At 45.2% G+C, this 21,347-nt stretch overlaps 1 protein-coding gene across 3 annotated transcripts in view; it reads right to left on the bottom strand.

Moving 5' to 3' along the window:
• LOC144107834 (agrin-like) overlaps window positions 1-21,347 on the bottom strand; it is a 516,722-nt gene that overhangs the window by 284,324 nt on the left and 211,051 nt on the right. For all 3 annotated transcript variants that reach the window (XM_077641040.1, XM_077641041.1, XM_077641042.1), the window contains exon 2: window positions 6,622-6,663. In XM_077641040.1, the coding sequence (XP_077497166.1) occupies window positions 6,622-6,663 (42 nt within the window). The remainder of the gene's footprint in view (window positions 1-6,621; window positions 6,664-21,347) is intronic.

Here is a 21,347-nt window from a genome sequence, read left to right as displayed (position 1 = left end):
CTCCTGGCGCAGTGGTGTAGCGGTTAAGCTACGTTCCACTGCCCTCACAATATCACAATATCGGCAGGTTGTGATGACGCCACAAGGTCACGTGACGTAGGCGGCCTGCGTAGGCTGCCACGGCCGCTCCTGCTGCGAGGCTTCACACGGCCGTTGGTGAACAAGTGGCGCAGAAGGAACACGGCGGGCGCAAAGGGAACGACCAATCTCAGCCTTAACCAATTGCGGCAGTACTCTCTATCCCTTAGATGTTCTGGTGAATAACTGTTCCAATGTTCCAAATATTTTTCTTAATATTTTTTTTCATCACACAATTATTGTAACCACATTCTATAAAGTTTTTTCTTTTGCACTATTTTTCTATCTTGTGTTGGACTCATGTTATTTATTTTGATTTTGAAGATGTTTAAAATCATCCGTATGCATGTTTCATCTTCAGTTTTACATTACCACAAAATTGCATATATGTTCTACCTGTAACCACATTTTACACGCCTATCTGTGCTGTGTGTTTAAGTATCTATATCTTATGTTAATTATTTTTTCTGTTTTCAATATTTGTGTGACTTGCCTTGCCTTGTAATACGCTGGGCCCTGGGCCTCGTCAAGCGGACGAACGCAGCTTTTAGCCCAGGTGTCCCACAAGAATTTTTTTTCTGCAATAAATTAATTGAAAATTGAAAAACCCCAGTTGCAAGTTAGCGCTTGACTGCGTCGTTCCCTTTCCGTCCCTCGTATTCCTTTTGCGCCACTTGTTGATCATGAACGTTATCCAACTCGCCCAACTTTCGGCTTTGTTCAAACGGTGGGCAACGCCGACGCCGGACGATTTTTTCCGACATGAGGGCACTAACCCACTCGTGTTAAAGGGAAACAAGGAAATAACTCGTCGGTTATTTCAAATTCACTCAAGGTGCCCACCGCTCCTTTTAGGTCGATGTTCCGCTGCGCTCCGCCAAGTTTTTTTTTTTTTTGCAAGGTGTGTCTGACAGTCGTATCGTGAGCCCACTGGTCCTCGTGTGGCCAGCAAGAGTTCCAAAGGTATTCTGGCACGTCGAATGCAAGGTACGGAACGACCGTTCTAAAACGCCGCGAACGGCAATTATAAAACGTACTTGCAGATATTTAAGGTCGGAAATTTGGAGCCAAGTACGCAGGTTCCAAGACCTTTTGCGCTCGCTTTGCTATGCGATTGACCCGACCTGGCTAGCAGAAATTAAGCTGAGTTCCGCCAGAAAAGTTGCCGCCCAGATGACAGAGTTTTGGTGGGCCCGGTGTCTTCAGCAGACTCTATTACACAGCGTGCGCTAACAGGACGTACAGAAGAAACTTGGAGACAGAGGAAAGAAGCGCAACTTCCAACTTTAATGACAGGAAAGGATGCCAGACGCTCTTTTATATCTGCTGGGGTGAGGGTGTGCGAAATGAATGACAGAGGCAAACAACTTCAAACAGCGGCAAACAAAAACAAAAACACGTGGCGTAACAAAGCTCACCATGCAGACCGAAAAACTGAATGTAACAACAGGTGACCAAAGAGTGATAACGGTTGATATGAAGTGCAAAAACGAGCAGATAACGGTTGATATGAAGTGGAAAAACATGTGCAGAGAAAACGTAAGGAACAACACGAGGCATATGTAAAAGAAGAACCTTAAAAAGGCACATAAAGCGGCGTGTAAAAGGCGCAGAAAAAACTGTAAAAACGAAACCACATAGAAGAATGCAGAGTGACAGAGTACTGCTAAAAAAACATAAGAAAAGAACCTAGACGAAACCATCTAAAAAGGATAGTTCCTTTCTAGAAAGAAGAATAGAAGGCGTGCTAACGCACTTGCTTTTATTTGGTCAATGTTAAAAGCCTCAATGACTTCTCTTTCAGTGTTGTCCGGTGCCTTGTTTCGTGGAACATGGGACGGCAGTCATTACATTGGCTGCAGTGCCTAGGAAGGTTACCTCCCGTCTTGCTATTCAAGGTCACATTGTGCTTTCGGGCGCGCTCATTAAAACATTTTCCTGTTTGTCCCACGTAAACTCTGCCGCACGTCAAAGGGATCTCGTACACCACATTGGCAGTACACTCTGTGAACTTTTTTTGATGTTTGATGAGACAGGACTTCTTAACTCGCTTACTGGAAACCATAGGGCAAAGTTTTGCCAGCATGCAGGGAGCTGAAAAAATCAGCTGCACCCCGTGTCTGGAAGCAACTTTTTTCACATTGTGAGAAAAACCATGTAGATAGGGTATGACCTCCAAAGGTTTCTTTTGAAACTCTCGTTTGTCGCCTGGATTCTTCAGTTTTTGAAGAAGGCCTTCAGACACGCTGGTAATCAAGTAATATAAAAGAGCGTCTGGCATCCTTTCCTGTCATTAAAGCTGGAAGTTGCGCTTCTTTCCACTGTCTCCAAGTTTCCTGTGTACGTCCTCTTTGCGCACGCTGTTTAATAGAGATATACCAACTAGCCCGTCAGAAAGTTCTACTACAGCAGACTCTGACCCGCAGCAAAAGAACGAGCGAGACTCTTGGCGCCGACAGCCTTGTAGTCACGAATGACGTGGTATTTCCTGAAGATATAGTAAACGTACTTAGCAAAGGTCCTAAATACAGTATAGAGCCTGTAGTTCCAGCCCACGACCTGCTAGCAATCAACCGGCGGATCTCAAGCCAGGCTGACCAAGAAGACCAAGAAAGATGCCTACTGGAAGGTGTAGAAGCTTTGACCAAGACGGTCAACACGGCGTCTACCAAGCATGCCAAAGACCCAACCAAAAGGGTGGTCTCGTTCTTCAAGCAAAACGAGTTGCGCTTGCTTCAGGCAGACAAGAACGGAGGATTTGTCGTAATACATGATAAAGTTTTCAACGAGAAGGCGATCCAAGCCATCACAAAGAACTTCGTCCGTGTGAAACCTAGCGCTACAAGGATCAAGAGCAGAGCCGCTGCTTTGTGCAGTGACCTTGGACTGTTCAGGCTCGCGAGCTCAATAACTGCATGTAAAACGAAAGCGCAGTCTGTATTATTCGCTGCAAAAACGCACAAGGACTCAAAGCCGTTTAGAACAATCGTTAGTGAGAAGGAATCATGGCAGTTCCTAATAAGCCAGTATTTACTGAAGCACCTCAATGCTTTACAACTTGAAGACCCTTTTTATACTACGAATTCGTCTGATGTAGTAGCCTTCTTCAATTCCAATGGCCATATCAGCTACGCCTTTTCTGTAGATGTTGAGGATTGTTTTATTCATTGCCGCAGCAAGGGTTATTTGTAGCTGTCCGAGATTTCATTGAAAGAAGTAGGATAATAGGCTTTCAAAACTCAGCTCGGGTATCAGCATATGGCTTTTTTCTTTGCTCGAATTTTATTTGACAGCCACCTTCATATCTTTTAAAAACAACTTTTACATTCAACGACAAAAAATTTGTATTGGTTCTAGCGTCGCCCCTGTTCTTAGTAACATATTTTTAGCCGCCATTGACCGGTCCCTAAATGACGAGTTTGCTAACCTGGGAGTACTGAAATGTTTCAGATATGTTGACGATTTTTTAATTGTTTTATCCAAACAAATAACATTGACCCACACTGACTCAGTGAGTAGAATTTTTACTGTCTTCAGACAGTATGGGCGAGGCTTGACCTTTACGCATGAACTTCCTTCTAGTGGGTCGTTGCAGTTTTTAGATATTAACCTTAACGTCGGCTTACAACATGCCTGCTGGCACTACGCGCCACGAGCAAAGAAAGAGCTACTGCCGTATGATTCCGCGCACTCAAAGATAGTCAAGAGAGCAATTGCAAGCTCGTGCCTGGAATCTGCTCTTACCAAGTCATGCCCGCATGCAATACATATAAGCTTTAATAACCAAATTGAAAGGCTGCTTTCAGCCGTCTTCCCCTGCAACGTCATAAAAGCTGTGGCCGAGAATCTTCTTAGGAAGATAAAAAAAAAGAGATCAAGGTAGCGCGAATGAGACGCTTCCAAAAAAGAAGATTGTGGTGGTGCCATATTTACACAAAGTGGCGCACAATGTAAAAAAAGTGGCCAAGAGGCATGGTGTCCCTGTCGTATTTTCTGCCCCACAGAAACTCGCAGGCTTGTGCCAGAGAATCAGTAACCAAGAAGCTGGAGGCACTAGATGAGGCATAAAACATGCTGAATCGTTTGTCAAATGTGCCACGGGCGTGGTTTATGAAATCTCGCTCAAGTGTGGAGGCGCCTACGTGGGACAAACAGGCCGTTGCGTGAATGAACGCGCAGGGGAACATGCCCGATCAATTCGATATAAAGAAGGAGCGAATCTGCCCGCTCATTGCCTTGCCTGCAATGGATGCGAGCCTCTGCTTTAAGGAGATAAAAATTCTAGGAAAAAGTAAAAACAAAACAGCGCGTGAGCATTTCGAGGCCTACCACATAAAAGAAAACGGCGATAAATGTATAAGCGACACTTTTGTCAATTGTACAAGAAGGAGAAGTATTTTCTGCGCACATGTTGATCAGGAGATGACTGGCTGTACCCCCTCCCCCCTCTTTCATTCCCCTTGCTCTTTTTGCTGTGACTGCATATATAATGCACCTTCACTCAAATCAACTCATTAATAGTTTGCGCTCTTTCCGTCTTTTTGGAGTTTTCCTGTGTTTGTCTCTTTTGAATGCGCAACGTGGTTCTTCAAAAATTTTAAACTAATTTTGAACATGGCGTAGAACCTGATGTCAAACATTCCAGAACTCAAACCCAGCAATTCTGCAACAAAAGCATTTTTGAGCGGGAAACCATTTATGAAAGCAATTTTTTCACACACTGAAAGATTTCACTATAACAATAAATATATGCACAATATTGAATTTTTTTTCTCTTAACGTTTTTGTTATCGTCAAAAGCTTTCCCCGTTGGGTTTCTATGGGAGTCTTCACTGTTCGATGCGACCAATGGAAACACTTTAAACGAAATATTTTGCAACATATCACAAGAATGGACCATATGCTTCAACTATACCATAAATGTATCTAACGATTTTCAATTTTTCAAGGTTTTGTCCGAAATTGCTGGACTTGACTCGCTTCTTGAAGCTCGGGTTGCCGGACAAAGGACACAGCACAGCGCTGTTGGACCGCAGAACAAAGACAGGAAGAACAAAAGACATATATGATGTATCCTTTCTCCTCGAAAAATGAAGTGAAATGGATTGAGATAATAAAAGAAAGGAATAGGTGAGGTTTGTTTCGATTGTCTAAGCGGTTGAATTAAAAGAACTGCGGCAAATATTTGATGACTTCATGACTGCTTGCTCGTGAACTGTGTTCTTAATGACTTCCTGTATGCAGCGACTGTGTCACGCAGCTGTGGACACTGGAAGGTCATTCTCATGCTATTTTATTTCATCTGGGTTACTCCCAGGCATTCTGCATTAAAGAGGGATGAGGGAGAGTGAACTAAACAGTGCTAAAAGCACAAGCATTACACAAAGCTCAAATGGAAGCGGGATACATATCAATAAAAAAGAAAAATTCTAAACTCAGAAAGGTAATTATTTTACTAATATGATGAAACCGGGGTACCATATGGAAGACGCATACTCCGTGTAGTAGTTTCTTCAGCGATGTTTGATACTTCAAAACATTTTTTTAGATGTACCCAAGCATGTGATTAGCCTTCGAAGAAGCGGACTCGTTGTGAAGACTAAGATAAATGTTCTAAGATATATTAACGCCAAGGCAGGACGGCGCAGAATTTTTAATAAAATATTCTGAGCATATTTGCTGGTTACCTGTCACGCGCATGCACTTACGTTTAGATATGTTTAATTTGATCTTATACTTTTGGCACCAGTCATTATTTTGTAGGAAAAGAGTGTTATTGATTACCAGGGTGTATTGGCAGAAAAAGAACGGCGATACTGACGCGGGTGAAGCGGAGACGAAATGCCCGCGTTAGTTCGGGGCTCTCCCCAACGAATGATTTCATCATTGCGTTTTTGCGTGCCAAATAAGGAAGTCTGGCAGTTCCGGTCGGCGTAATGTGATCGCAACAGTCCCGCTGCAGTCTTGAGACACTGTCCCAGGCCTTCATAAAACATAGCGTACCATGCCGCAACTTTTCTGCAAATATCTGGCCTGCTGTCACTGTATACCCTTCAGTTCGCCTACACACGGCTCTTTTCTTGATGAAAAGGCGTTATTTCTGGGTGGCAACTTTCTTCTTTTCAGCTACGTGGACATGAGCATTCGGAATGTAACCAATGTATATTATACAGCGACGAATGGTGGCAGGCGTGCAAGCGTCCGGTATACATTCTTCACTGATCATGACTGGTATGATAGCATGAATTAAGTAGGTTCATTCAATTACTTTCTTTGCTTATGCGCCTCCTGTCTAGGGACGCTTCCTCACTTCTTTCAAACAAGTTTATTTGATTAAGAAAAGGAAAATAGGGGCTCCTTAAGACGGCTCATAGCAAGAGCGCCCTTCTGCGCCCAAGTGCAAGTTTGGTTCACAATAACACCGTTAATTCTGATTGCCTAGGGAACATGTATTTAAGACAAGGAAATCTAGCCTGGCCATCAGATATATTGCGATGGTTTATCTTGTTTTATTTTTCAATACGCCTAATGAGTGGAACTTACCGGAACCCATTCCAGGGTCAGCTTGATGCTCGTCAGAAACATCTGAAACGAGAAAAGAGAAAGCCAAATCAATTAAATTTATCTCTTTTAGCATGGCGCAAGTATGTACACAAGCTTAGCAGCAGGTTATGTTGATCCTGTTGAGAGTAACAACGTATATCCCTCACAGAGACAGAACACGCGTCCGCGTTCTCAACGCGATCTCGTCTCAGTGCATTTTAGGCTTCTAGCAGAGTGCAAAAGAAAACGCTCTCCTCGTAACGGGTCTTTTCATATTTTTTCCCCCTTTCCGTGATGAGTGCTACCACGGCCTCCCATGCTTGTACCGGAGCTTAAGTGTTGCGCTGAAACCTACTGAGATATGGAGTCGGTGCCTGTCGTCTGCGAATATGTTTTTTCTCTCAGCCAGTCGCCAGTCACGAAGACAACGTCAACGTCTCTGAAACCATGTACAAAAGAATTGCGGTATTCTTTCCTGCACTAAATAGATACTCGACTGAAGCCCCGACATTTGTGGCACATGTGTTCATTTACAAACATGAGCAACTGTGGCCATCACAATCACCTTTTTTCAGTCTCAGCTTATTCACCGTTTTGGCAGTGCATTTGTTTTCAGGCGCCAAGCGAACTGTGCAACACTTAGGCTTGTTCATAGCATATCTTTGCCACCAGCGGTAAAAGCTCTTGACAGAACGAAATATCTAGGACAGGGAGGGAGGTCCCAGTCCACTGCTGGCTTACGTTTCAACAAAGGACATGTCTTCACACAAGAGAAGTCCTCTTGCCGACACGCTACCTAGCGGACTGAGCCTCAGGAGATTCCAGGATGAGCGGCAAGCATGCATAAAATTCCTGCTACATAAAGAGGCTCATCAATTCCTTCAATTGCAATAATCCTGCTGCGAGAGTACTGCTCTAAGCAATCGCGACTTGGCATTTTAAAGGAGCTAGCGAATCGCGTCAAGTTCGACTTGGAGTGCGCAATTTTCTTTCAAAGCAGCATTATCACCACTGACACTGCTTCAAGCTTCATTCCTTGCTAAAAAAAACTGAAATCATGTGGAATATACTACGACTGCGACTTAGATCGGTAGGACCTGCTATCAGCATTTAAGTAACCAGCACTTTTCCCAGCAGTGTCGAATTCAGAGCGCCGCTATTCTCTTGCCTTGGTTAGGTTTGTAGTGATGGCAGCAAACGGGACAGGAGGCGGTGTAAAAGTGAAATCAGGCGTTACAGCCGTGTTCCAGCTTCCAAAACTGTAACTGCATAGAGGCTTTCCAACCTGACTCGAACACGCGCGCTTAATTGGCAGTGGTCAAGAGTTTAGTGAATATGTAGCAAAGGTGGTATTTCAGAAGCCGACTGTGCGAAATATCATATTGCTTACGTAGGAGTCCCGGCGAGAAACACAGCTGGAGGAAGTGGAAAACACAAGTGTGTTGTTGCAGCCACACTGCACGAAACTTGTTTAGAAAAGTAGTATTGTAAGTAGTGCTGTTCAAAAACTGCAAGATATATAGAGATTTTCTAACCTCACAAAAGGCACTCCTCCCTTACAGTAGTGCTCATTCAAAAATAATCAAAAGAGCAATAGCCATGAATTGCCTCAATTCCGCTTTGAAAAAGTCATGTCATCATCAAATGATTGAAAGTGTCCAAGTGCAAATTGAGCGATTGCGCATGTCAAGCTTTCCTCCAGATTTATTGTCAGCTGTTGCAGAGACGCTGCTACAAAAGAAAAAGTGCATCAAAAAGACGGATAAGCAAGACCAGAAGCTGCCAACTCAAGTAATCCCATATCTTCAAAGAGTTTCTCATAATCTTAAGAAAGTTGGAAACAGATACGGTGTTAACGTGCTCTTCTCCGCCCCAAGCAAGCTATTAAAAGTTCGCCCAATGATGATTAGTAAGAAAAGGCCGATTTGCACTATAAACCACCAACTTGTTTTCACCCGTTGCACTACTAAGGTAGTGTAAAGCATTCCGCTCACTTGCAATAGAGTGTACATTGGTCAAACGGGACGCTGTTTTAATGAGAGAGCTAGGGAGCATTATAATCTGGTGAAAGAAGGGAAAAGTGGCCATCTTGCTATCCACTGCCGGGATTGTAAGTGTAAACCCATATTTCGGAAAGCTAAAATTCTTGGGCGTGTAAGAGATCGGATGGAAAGAGATATTATTGAAGCATATCACATCAGAAAACAGGTGGTCAGTGTGTCAGCACCGCTTCCTTGTCTCTTCTAGATAATGAATTGGCGTTTTTGAATCATTGCGGTTGATTGCCACGAGGCGATAGTAGCGCTGTACTTAAGCTTGGTATTCTCAATAAAAATCAGTTGGAAGTGCAGTATTCGTCCTGTCGTATGTGTGTCTCGCAAGTGTCTTTGTCGTCCCCGTTTTTTTGTGCTGCTTCGTTTTCTCAAGATGGATCATTACCAACTGGCCCAAACTTCGGTGCGTGTGCTAACCAGAGCACGAGTGCTTAAATGACAATAGTCGTGCGTTTAATAGCGATGTAGCAGAAGTGTTGCTTCAGAAGGGAGGTGTCTTTGAAAAGCTCCAAATTTTGACGCTGTGCTTCTCTACATACGTAGATACACCTGAGCCACTTTCATTCCTGAGAAGAAAGCTGAGGTCTTTATTTCGTTTGTTGGGAGCCTCGAGATCGTTGCCCAGCCAAGGATGGCCAATAAGGTTTCCCGACCTTTTTTAAAACTTTACTGTTAACAATTTCTAAATTTCCTTTTTCGTCATTAAGTATTACGAAATAACTTTCTAAATCCTGCACACCACCGTTTTTTTTTGCCATTTTATAAAATTATGCGCAATACAATTTTTCTCAGCACCTTGAGCTTGGCGCATGGTAGCCTTAGATGCCTATGCGGCACTAAACACATCACATCAGAACAAAACTCAGATGGCCCTGGGTTGAACAAATACAAAAATTCAAAAATCAGGACATAGAAGCGGTTCCTGGTGACAGATATGGGTATTCAAAAAATTGCGCCCTCTCTATTTACTCTTAATCACCTCCCGCAACAGCTGGACAAAAAACTGCTCCGCTGCATCGTTTGAAAGACCATCTTACTGATTAACATGATTCGCGTGTTTTCGGGGGCGCCCGCCAACATTAGTAATATTCTGCAAAGACATCTTTATACCCCAAAACCTAATCTTATAAATTAGTGCTCGGCTTTCCTGCAACACATGGCTTATCCATATACCAAGGTAGCCAGGGATAGCCTTCCTGAAGGTTAGCGAATATATAATTAACACATCCCCAGTCAAGATAGCCAAGAGAAGGCGACAGGCGTAAAAGCGGAGTGGAAAACTGCGCAAACCAATACACATATGAACGCAATGTACCTCAGATGAGCGACACCCTGCAGGGATTCGGGACAGTGGCGCAGTTCACCAGCTTTGCCGCCATGTGGACCACGACAAAAAAAGGCTGAAAATAAATTACACACAGCGGCGAAGCATCGTCTGCTTGGAGAGTCTATTCCGCGAGCTAGGGTGACTATGTTGATAAATGTCCTTTTTGGACGCTTTTTCTCGGCAAACACAGCCTCGAGCAATCAAGCAGAGAGCCCCTGTTCTATTTGTAGCCGCAGGAATCGTATCTTCAGGAATTGTAGTTTTGTCATTTCATAGGCTTTTAATTCTCGCGGTTTTCATTTCCATTTTCAAAACTTTGAATCCTTTTGGAAACAACCTCTCGATCAGGCATGGGGCGCCCCAGACTGTATTTGTGCGGAATATTTTTTGCACATTAAATCGCGTAGAAAATTGCCTTTTGTCGCTAGGATTAATTATACTGAAGAATACTTCTACCATTCAAGCGCCATAGGCCGTTAGGTTTAGCATCACTGATACGGAGCTGTTTCGAATTCCTAATATAACCAGAACAGCACTGAAAACTGAAAAAAAAACGTTCATAATCAGTGAGATCACCGCTTTAGTTTTAGTTGCCTGGTAAAGGTGGCACTAGTTAGCCTCTTTTCTGGAGGCTGTGCGCTAAAAAAAGACGTTCACAGGAGAAAGGAAACAACAGAAAGAAGCGCAACTTTCAACTTTAATGACGACAAAAGAAGCCAGGCGCACTTATATATCACCTGTTATCCAGAGATAAGCTGCATGAGCTAGAGCGTCAACCTAATCACCAAACACGAGAAAGAGCAAAGGGGGATTTTTCAGTGAGATTAAAAACCTATGAAGGTGAACATATCAACACGTGCCGAGGTATGGGGCTAACAACAATGCATTATAACATGAGAATACAGATCTGCATGAAAGATGTTAATGAAAAAGAAGAAGTGCGTAACACCATGAAAATATGAATAACGAAAAATTCTGACAAACAAAGAAAAGAAGGGAGACGGGGGAAAAACCGTGTAAAGGGCGGCAGAAAAGTTAAAGGCACATTAAAACTTCTAAAACCAACTAAAATACATAGGAGCGAATGGTTTGAGAGATTAGATATAACCATCCAAATAGGATAGTTCATTCCTAGAAAGGTTAATAGATGGAGTGCTAACGCACTTGTCTTTTCTTAGGTCAATGAAAAAAGCCTCAATTACTTCTCTCTCAGTCTTGTTTGGGGCCTTAGCTAGAAACTTTGTTTCATTAAACTTGGGGTAGCAGTTTTTGCAATTGTTACCGTGTAACGGAAGGTTGCCTCCAGATCTGTTCTTCAGGGTGACGTTGTGCTTGCGGTCGCGCTCATTAAACATTTCCCGGTTTGGCCCCCATACACTTTGCCGCACGTCAGGGGATCTCGTACACAACATTGGCAGTGCATTGGGTGTATACAGTGTGATGTTTGATATTACAGACCTTCTTAACAAGCTTCTTGGTCACCATCATACATAATTTCGCTAGTTTGCAGGAAGCCGAAAAAACCAGCTTAACCCCGTGATGAGACGCAACTTTCTTCAAATTGTGCGAGAGACTGTGCAGGTAAGGCATTAACTGCACAGGTTTCTGTTCTGTGGTTTTAGCTTGGTCTGAATTTTTTTTTATCTTTTTTAAAAGGTTTTCAGACATGCCGGTGACCAGGTGGGCTGGGTAACCTGCAGATAAAATCCGGTCAATCTGGAACTGGAAGCTTTCCCCTATATTGTGGGCGCATGATTTTTCTAATGCGGATTTCATGCAAAGGGATACTATGCCACGCTTGACCAGCTTGGAGTGGGCACTGTCATAATTCAAAAAGTGGTTTCTTTGAGCGCGGCTGATAAGCCCAACACACATGCGCATCTGTAATTATAAGTTGAAGGTCCAGAAACTGGAGTCGATCATTTTCTGCCCGTTCATGCGTGAATTTTAGGCCTTTGATAAAGAACCAAAGGCCGTGAGAGTTTGATTTATAAGTGTATCTGCGGCACAGTGTGTAGGCACATTAAGAAGGATAAGATAGTCGTCGACGTATTGGAAAATACGTGCTATCCCTGTTTCCTTCAAGCTGGCTTCAATGCGACGGTCAAATGACGCCAGAAAGATTTCACATAGGACCGGAGCAACTGACGAACCTATACTTATTCCCGCCTTTTGTAAGTAAAATTCCACATAGGTTCGTCAGTTGCTCCGGTCCTATGTGAAATCTTTCTGGCGTCATTTGACCGTAGCATTGAAGCCAGCTTGAAGGAAACAGGGATAGCACGTATTTTCTGATACGTCGACGACTATCTTATCCTTCTTAATGTGCCTACACACTGTGCCGCAGATACACTATAAATCAAACTCTCATGGCCTTTGGTTCTTTATCAAGGGACCTAAAATTCACGCATGAACGGGCAGAAGATGATCGACTCCAGTTTCTGGACCTTCAACTTATATTTACAGATGCGCATGTGTATTGGGCTTATCAGCCGTGCTCAAAGAAACCACTTTTGAATTATGACAGTGCCCACTCCAAGCTGGTCAAGCGTGGCATAGTATCCCTTTGCATGAAATCCGCATTAGAAAAATCATGCGCACACAATATAGGGGAAAGCTTCCAGTCCCAGATTGACCGGATTTTATCTGCAGGTTACCCAGCCCACCTGGTCACCGGCATGTCTGAAAACCTTTTGAAAAAGATTAAAAAAATTCAGACCAAGCTAAAACCACAGAACAGAAACCTGTGCAGGTAATGCCTTACCTGCACAGTCTCTCGCACAATTTGAAGAAAGTTGCGTCTCGTCACGGGGTTAAGCTGGTTTTTTCGTCTCCCTGCAAACTAGCAAAATTATGTCCGATGGTGACCAAGAAGCTTGTTAAGAAGGTCTGTAATATCAAACATCACACTGTATACACCCAATGCACTGCCAATGTTGTGTACGAGATCCCCCTGACGTGCGGCAAAGTGTATGGGGGCCAAACCGGGAAATGTTTTAATGAGCGGGCCGCAAGCACAACGTCACCCTGAAGAACAGATCTGGAGGCAAACTTCCGTTACACTGTAACAATTGCAAAAACTACTACCCCAAGTTTAATGAAACAAAGTTTCTAGCTAAGGCCCCAGACAAGACTGAGAGAGAATTGAGGCTTTTTTCATTGACCTAAGAAAAGACAAGTGCGTTAGCACTCCATCTATTAACCTTTCCAGGAATGAACTATCCTATTTGGATGGTTATATCTAATCTCTCAAACCATTCGCTCCTATGTATTTAAGTTGGTTTTAGAAGTTTTAATGTGCCTTTAACATTTCTGCCGCCCTTTACACGGTTTTTCCCCCGTCTCCCTTCTTTTCTTTGTTTGTCAGAATTTTTTGTTATTCATATTTTCATGATGTTACGCACTTCTTCTTTTTCATTAACATCTTTCATGCAGATCTGTATTCTCATGTTATAATGCATTGTTGTTAGCCCATACCTCGGCACGTGTTGATATGTTCACCTTCATAGGTTTTTAATCTCACTGAAAAATCCCCCTTTGCTCTTTCTTGTGTTTGGTGATTAGGTTGACGCTCTAGCTCATGCAGCTTATCTCTGGATAACAGGTGATATATAAGTGCGCCTGGCTTCTTTTGTCATCATTAAAGTTGAAAGTTGCGCTTCTTTCCTGTTGTCTCCTTTCTCCTGTGAACGTCTTTTTTTAGCTCACAGCCTCCAGAAATGAATATGTACCAACTAGCCCGTCAGAAACTCTTACTAGTTAGCCTCTGGATTATAGGGGATGCTCATAGCATCCGTCCATCCATCCAGCACTGCAGCCCGCCCTCATCAGCGGCATTGCGTGGCGACCACTCGATCGGCCCGTCTTCAGTCCTGGCTCAGGTGGGGGCTCCTCGCGATCGCCGTCTCCCGATAGGGAAGGAAAGGACCATCCAGGAAACGGCCCGCCAAAGAACATTTATCTGTGGCAGCGGTGGCAGGCAGGGCGCGCGCGCCGTTTCCGGAACGGCCTGGCACCAATTGCCGCTTCCTGCGGGGTCCAGGCGGAAGCGCCACTTCCTCCGGGCAGCGCCGGAAGCCCCGTGATAAGCGTGCCCGGTTTTCCTCGGCCACACATTTGCGCCCCGACAAGACGCGCCTGCCCCGGTAAGTGGCGCCGCGCGTCACGTGCGTGGCCGCCCATCGCTCAGCAACAACTTCCAAGCTCATGCTGGAGGATTATGCGCACTAAAAGAAGAAAACACGCGATCTTAAGCGGCAGCTGCTTGCTGTAGTGAATAGGAAGTTCGCTTTTCATTATGTTTTTTTTTTATTTCTCAGGTAGAGGGCGCATGACTTCAGTAACCTATCACATGTGCCGTCACTCGACTCGGACTTTGACGCGTTCAAGTGGCGTCACGCATGACGTGATTTCAGGTTGACCAATTAGCGCGGCGCAGTGCTCCTTTCTTTTGGTAAAACAGCGCAACGGCTCGAAGTCATACAAGGATGTGCTTCCAGCCGTTGCTCTGTCATACAAGAACCACGCCTGACCGACTTGCCTACCAGTTCATGTTGTGCAGTGCTGCTACATCTTTCTGCTTCTTCCTTTTCCTCTTTGCACCCGTTCGTGTTACGCCGACGCGAACGGCATATAACCGAAAGCCTACCCTTGACTGTAATTACTGTGGAAAAGAAATTAGCTGTGGTTGAACACCTGCGGTCACACAGGACGTACTACGTCCACCTCTATGGACGACGGTGGCCCTCCCATGGTTAGGTTACACAACACATAAATGCCCCCGAAAGCAGAAGGTTGAACTGCCGTAGCCTTAGCTCAGATGGTAGATTACCGGACGCGAAATTCAGAGGTGGTGGTTTCACATCCCACCGATGGCATGTGGTTGTTTTTCTTTGGCTTTTATTAATCTCCGATTGATTCCAGAACTACAAGTAAAAAAAGATACCTGCTATGCTACTTGGTTTCGGTAACTGTTGTCTTCCGTCATGGCGGTTAACCGAAGTTTATCGAGCGATAGCTCGGATTTAACTCGTTTATCAAAGGACGAGACCATTGGTTTGCAGAGATTTTGCTTTTTTCTTTGTAGGTAGACTCCCGCTGTATCTGTCGCCGAGCTCGCTGCTGTTCGTGGCGCTTGGCGTGGGAGCGCCGGTTTCAGTAAAGCCATCAGCGAACATTGAGGGTCTACCGCTGCGCGGTCAACAGCGCCATCTGTTGAGAGGCGCTGTAGGGGACCTGACGTTGGCTGAGCGTGATGGTGGTATTGACGGAACCAGCCGTTCTCTACGATAGCGTCCCGAATATACTTCAAGCACTGATTTCACACTGTTGCTGATGACCTGATGTCCATGCAAACTACAACACGCAGGTTCTTACAGAGCAGTGCCAGCCGTAGGCCACAATCACAAATGAAGCATTCAAATGTCGCAGCCTAATGCCTTAAATGGGGCTAGTTGGTTATTCATACTGACACACAAGCGCACTAGCTTCCGAAAAGGCTGCAGACACCGTGTAAAAACTCAGAAACGACACGAGGCTACGAGCCCAGACTTTCAGGTGCCATTTATTTTCGTCGGTGCGCATCATTATATGCCCCTTATCGACGAATACAAAAGTATTATATTCTTCTCATGCAACCTTGGTACGCCCGCTCTTATACGCCCCTTATCGGCAAATACAAAAATTTGAGGGGAGACTTTATGCTTAGAATAACACAGCGCAAAGACAAACACGGACAAGTAAGGGCTGACTTCAACAAAAATTAATTGCTGCGCGCAGCCTACACATATACCGTACCGTGCGTATGCGCAGCAACGAAAGGAGAAAAAGGAAGATGCCACTCTTTATCTGGCAGCGGCGTCGCATTGCACCAGGACCCACTCTCCCACGAAGAGGCAAGCAAAACACAGGCTAAAAAATACAACGCATGAACCCAAGAGGCACAGAATTAAAACCGCTCATTCCTGACTCACTGCAGGTTACATTACTAAACATTGGCGCTCTTTTTCATTCAAAAATACCAATGGCGTGCTGACACAATCGTCTGCTCTTTCGGCAATTGCACAAGCGTCCGCTATCTTCCTGGCCACTTTGTTCACATATTTGTGAGCTATCGTTGTTCTTTCGAAGAAGAGACCGCGTTCCTTACACTGTTCGTAGTCACGGCAGTGTGTCCAGACGTCTGCCCGTCTGGCCGAGGTAGGATCGGCCGCATGGCAATAGTAATGAATAAACCACATTTTCTGCGCACCTTACATAAGGTCTGCGGTGTCTAAAAGTGCAGTTATTGTTTGCAACGTCGGTGCAATTCACCTTCCTGCACGACTTTGAAAGTTTCTCTGGTGCAGAAAACACCCCACGCATTCTTGTTTAATTGCCTATTTTTTTTAGGTTGTGGACGATGACACGCTTTAAGGGATGACTGCCACTTTCTTCGCCTGATCTGTGTCAGCACCACCTTTATTTGAATCATGCGTATTGCTGTCTCAGAGCATGTTCTCGCCTCCAGAAAACAACAGAGTACTCGATTAAATGGAACCTTTCAAACGCGTCACCTCGCTATGGAAGGCTGATTGCCGTCGATGCTCACAAGCTTTCGCGAGGGAGTTAAAAAGGCAAGACTTCAAAGAGCCCGTTTCACTAGATTGGAGTGAGCTGAACCAAAAGGGAATACGGGTCTGTGCCCTCGCGGTTCATAAGACCAACACTTGTGGTCAGCAGTAAGGTAAATACCTAGGTCACGATATCTTTTGAAGTTCTTTCTGGCAACTTCAATCGTCCAGGTTAGTGTTTCTAGACACCCTGAAAACTCTGACAATATGCTGAGCGTATCAGCGCAAAAAATGTGGTTTATTCAACAGCATTGCCCTGTGGCGGAGCCTACATCGGCCAACAACGCAGATGACTGAACGAGAGGCTGATGGAACATTATAACAGTGTAAGCGGGGCATCTCACCATCTCAGCACACACTGCCGTGACTGCGAACAGTGTAAGTAACGCGGTCCTTTCTTCGAAAGAATCAAGATAGTTCACAAATATGTGAACGAAGTGGCCAGGGAAATAGCGGACGCTTGTGAAATTGCCGAGAGAGCAGACGATTGTGTCAGCACTCCATCGGTGTTTTTCAATGAAGAAGAGCGCCAATTTTTAGGAATGTAACCTGCAGCGAGTCAGGAATGTGCGGTTTTAATTCTGTGCCTCTTGGGTTCGTGCGTTATAGTTTTTCCAGCCTGTTTTTTGCTTGCCTGTTCGTGCGAGAGTGGGTCCTGGTGCAATGCGATGCCGGTGCCAGATCAAGAGTGACATCTTCCTTTTTTTTCCTTTCGTTGCTGCGCATGAGCGCGGTACGGCATATGTATAGGCTGCGCGCAGCAATAAAGTTTTGTTGACCGCGCTTTGTGGTGTTTCATTACTTGTCCGTGTTTGTCTTTGCGCTGTGTTATTGTAAGAACGATTTACCAACGGGCCCAGCAAGCGGTGTAAAGGGACATTTAAGCTCCGCATTTAGGGTATGCAGCGCCCTGCAGCGCTTCGCAAACACAGTCTACCTTACGTTCAAAGATCGCGGGGAGTCCTCTTACCACTCCTGGTGCAGTCATGCACTAGTTTAGCGATGCTCGACTGCCCCGGGCAGGGCAGCCACTGCAGGGGCTCGTAATGCCCAGCCACTGCAGGGGCTTCTATCACAACCCTGCAGGGGCTTGTAATGCCCATGTTGCTCTCCCCGAGTACCTGCTACGTCAACAGGTTGTTAAAAATATGCTGGACAGGCCGTGATGACGACACATGGTCACATGACCGACAGTAGGTGGATCACCTGCTTTATCTCTCACAACACCGACGTCCCATTTTCTGAAGAACGGAAGCCTTGACGCTATAAAGGTACTCTATACGTCGACAAGAAGCGTGCTCTAAGAATGGTCTTTAAAATTCTGTGTTTCTGGTCTCGTATCGTTTGTGTTTTTTTCCATGGTGCCTAATTTTGTCCTGAAGGTAAGGCACTTATATGCTTATATCAAATGAAGAAATGTTACAAATTTAGGCTCACGGTTTTCAGCACTTAAAACCTTCAGCAGGAATGCTACACAAGCTGAGCTCTTTGCAAATGAAGACAAGGCAGTAAAGACAGAACGTTATCTTCGAAATATGCCTTCTCGTTTTGTAGACAAAAACTCCTGAGTCTTCTTAAGTCTGCGCCCTAACCATTGCGCCACCACGATGGGTCTGAAACATTGCCAGGTAAGGATGTATGAGGCTGCGCTCCCTTAAAACTTTTAAGAGCGCGAGCTCTTACTGCTTACGTTTCCCAAGAACGCGCCTGCCTGCAATGAAGGTCGAATTAACCAAAACAACGATCACGTGACCACACTATATCATATAGCAACAGTGGGCACGTAGCGCTTCAATTGTATTTTGTACTTTCGATTCCTTATATATTCCTTATAGCAGCCATCGAAATGGGAAATAGGGGCCCCCCAGGACCACCATATGCATAAAATTTGAGGGCCACCCGTCTGAATAAGAATGTTCGAAGTGTTGTAAAGTGACTTGGCATGTTATTAAGGAGAAAATTACCAATTCAGATGAAGCGTAAAGTATGTGTGGGATTCGCACTGACGACTTTTCGACCACCAAAAAGTGCATTACGAGGACGTTCAGGCCGCCATTACGGCTGAACATTTTGTGGCAGGGGTCGAACGATTCGTCGTGTTGTAGTGCACGCTTTTATAAAATTTATTAACATATATAACAAGGAAATATGCCGGACATAGCGAAAATGGCAGTAAATCGCAATAGTAGTGCAGAAACGATGAGGTAGATGGCGCTGCTTTTGTCTTATCAAGGCAAGGAAACATCCGCAGATGTTTGGATTTGGTTTTCTCCATGTTTGCTGAGCACACAGAGGTAAACACTTGATTATCCCGTAGATAACGCTCTAACGCTCTTAAATCGAACACTGAGGCAGTGTTGGCGCAAAACTTTTTATTCACAGGAAGGCGCTCGACAGAGGTCTGTCTCTTTGGAAAGGAATTTTGGTTAGAAAATAACGCCAACCAAAACGTCAGAAACCAAACCTAACAAACAACTTTTCAGAACATACTCGCATCACGAGTCGAGACACAAGAGGTGAATAAAGTGGTTAAACGTGGTTTAAATTCGCAGGCTACCTCTCGTTCAGCTGAAGCTCCACAGTGTTTAGAGGCTCCGCTGTCGAGGGCGCGCACATCTGTGTAACAGAGCCGTTGTCGGCATCGTAAGCCTCGTGGACAGAAAAGGCCCCTGCACTCCTTCCGTGATGTCACGCGCCCTGCCAGACTGACCACACCACGCCAAGAATTTCCCAACACGGCCGTCGCTCTTGGCAGCCGTCGCTTTTGAGCCTTGTTCGCTGGCGTACGTGGCATGGTCAATCTGTCAAGGTGCGTGACATCACCGAAGGAGTGCAGGGGCATTTTCTGTCCACGAGGTACTGCGTGAGGTCGCTCGCCGACATCCTCTCGCCGTTTCCGCCTTCGTCCCACACGCACGCCCAGTGACGGATACGCCTGCGGTCTTAGAAGTTGACCAAGGCTGAAAACCATGGCGCGTTCTCCAGCCACGCGCAACGCACTCCGTGGTCACATGACCTCAGAGTGTAAGTATTAAGGAGTAGTGCACCAGGACGATACAGGGACCGAGCGAAGAGAGAAGCGCTCATTTTTTTTTTCTAACAGTGGCCATTCTCCACATTTAGCCTCTGTGCGTTTGTCTGCTTGTGTGTTTATCTGTCTGTCTGAAGCCGGTTTGGTGGTAGGCGGCTCACATGCCCACCGAGTGGTGGGCATGAGCAGCCTGCCCTCCGTATCAGGCGGTAGCTCCGATAATGGTGAGAGGCTGCTCGCGAAGAGTAAGCTGAATCGCAACCAATGTCCCACCGATGGCAGCACCTGCCATAGAACGGTAGTGGCGCTCCGCTTGACCGCTGCGCCAGTAGTGTTAAGAACACTACCAGGGATCTGCTAATGGAGAGAATGGCCAATGCCGTCTCTATGGAGATTAACCCATTGTCGTTATCCGAACCACTGCCACCCGTGAACACTGGGTCTGAACACCGGAAACGATCTGAGGATTGTACTGCTCGCGCACCTAATTCGCATTTCGCTAACTACGCAAATCGACTGCAATTTTTTAAAAATTAGAACCAAATTTTATCCAGTAGAGTTTCCGAATGAAAAAAATTATCCGCTCATCGGACAGCGTTTAGGAGCTTGCGTCGCAGAAAAGCCGGTATCGGCGTTGTAACACGAAACGCCATTACTTCCAAATAAAAAAAAAGACCCTTATTGGGATACGAAGAATCGAACCAACGTCTACCAGATTGAGAAGGCAGCAGGAGCAGAACACGCTCGAAGGCTCTTTTTTTTCTTTATTGCATGGAACTTGTGCCGAAAAGAAAAATCTAAGCAGGCTTACGTCACAAAACACCAGGCCACCATGCCCCTGCACGAAAGCCCTTCCAAAACATCAAAAGACTGGGAGGCGCACACATGCATCCGGATAGGGGAGTCAGCTGGTGGACGGTTCTTCCAGGGCAGCATATACTCCTCGAACCAAAGCGCATTGCTCACGAAACAAAGATTTCGACGACCATGGAGATTCGGCGTGGCGGTCCATCATGCGGCTCTTCCAGAGGCTAAATAGTCCCAGCAACGTAAATAGGTCATATGGCACAACACAGTTTTCTCAGCAGGCAAGAAAACGGATAGTGTATGGTGTGATGTCAATGTCCTTCTTAATTGTTCGTTGCAATATATCCCAGAAGAACACAGCATCAATTCACAGAATAAAACAATGGTCAATTTTCTGTGGTGTACTGCACAGGCGGCAGTTCACCGTCAATGGCGCAAGCATTTCCTTAGCATGACACCATGTCTTCACGGGCAGCATAGATGTGTGGAGTTTAAAGAATATTGTTTTTGCAGCAGAAAAAATGCACATTCGCTTAACACGTTTTAAAACACTGGTGTCAAGGAACTCCAGAATAGGTTGTCGTTACAACGGTACAGGGTACAAATACCCTTATAAGGGCTTGAGTCATCTACCTTCTGGAGAGGCTATACAGGGAGTCTAAAGAAAAGCGCACAATGAGGAAATTGAAGGTGTCAGCTACTTCCTTAAGGAATCCCCACAAAGCCTCTCACGAGCGTGGCCAGTCGGTGCAAATGGGAAAGCCAAATGAGCACTGTGATGCCTAATAAGAAAAGCTACTAAAAAAAAGGGTGGTTTGCCGATTCGAAAAAGAAAAAAAAACGCTAAACAAGCTGATGCGCGAATGAGTGAACAAGACCGATTCCACCAGACTCTA

This window comes from Amblyomma americanum, chromosome 10 (genome assembly GCF_052857255.1).
Source record: "Amblyomma americanum isolate KBUSLIRL-KWMA chromosome 10, ASM5285725v1, whole genome shotgun sequence".
NCBI lineage: Eukaryota > Metazoa > Arthropoda > Arachnida > Ixodida > Ixodidae > Amblyomma > Amblyomma americanum.
Note: the sequence above shows the minus strand (reverse complement) of the source record. Positions and strands in the feature narration are given on the sequence as shown.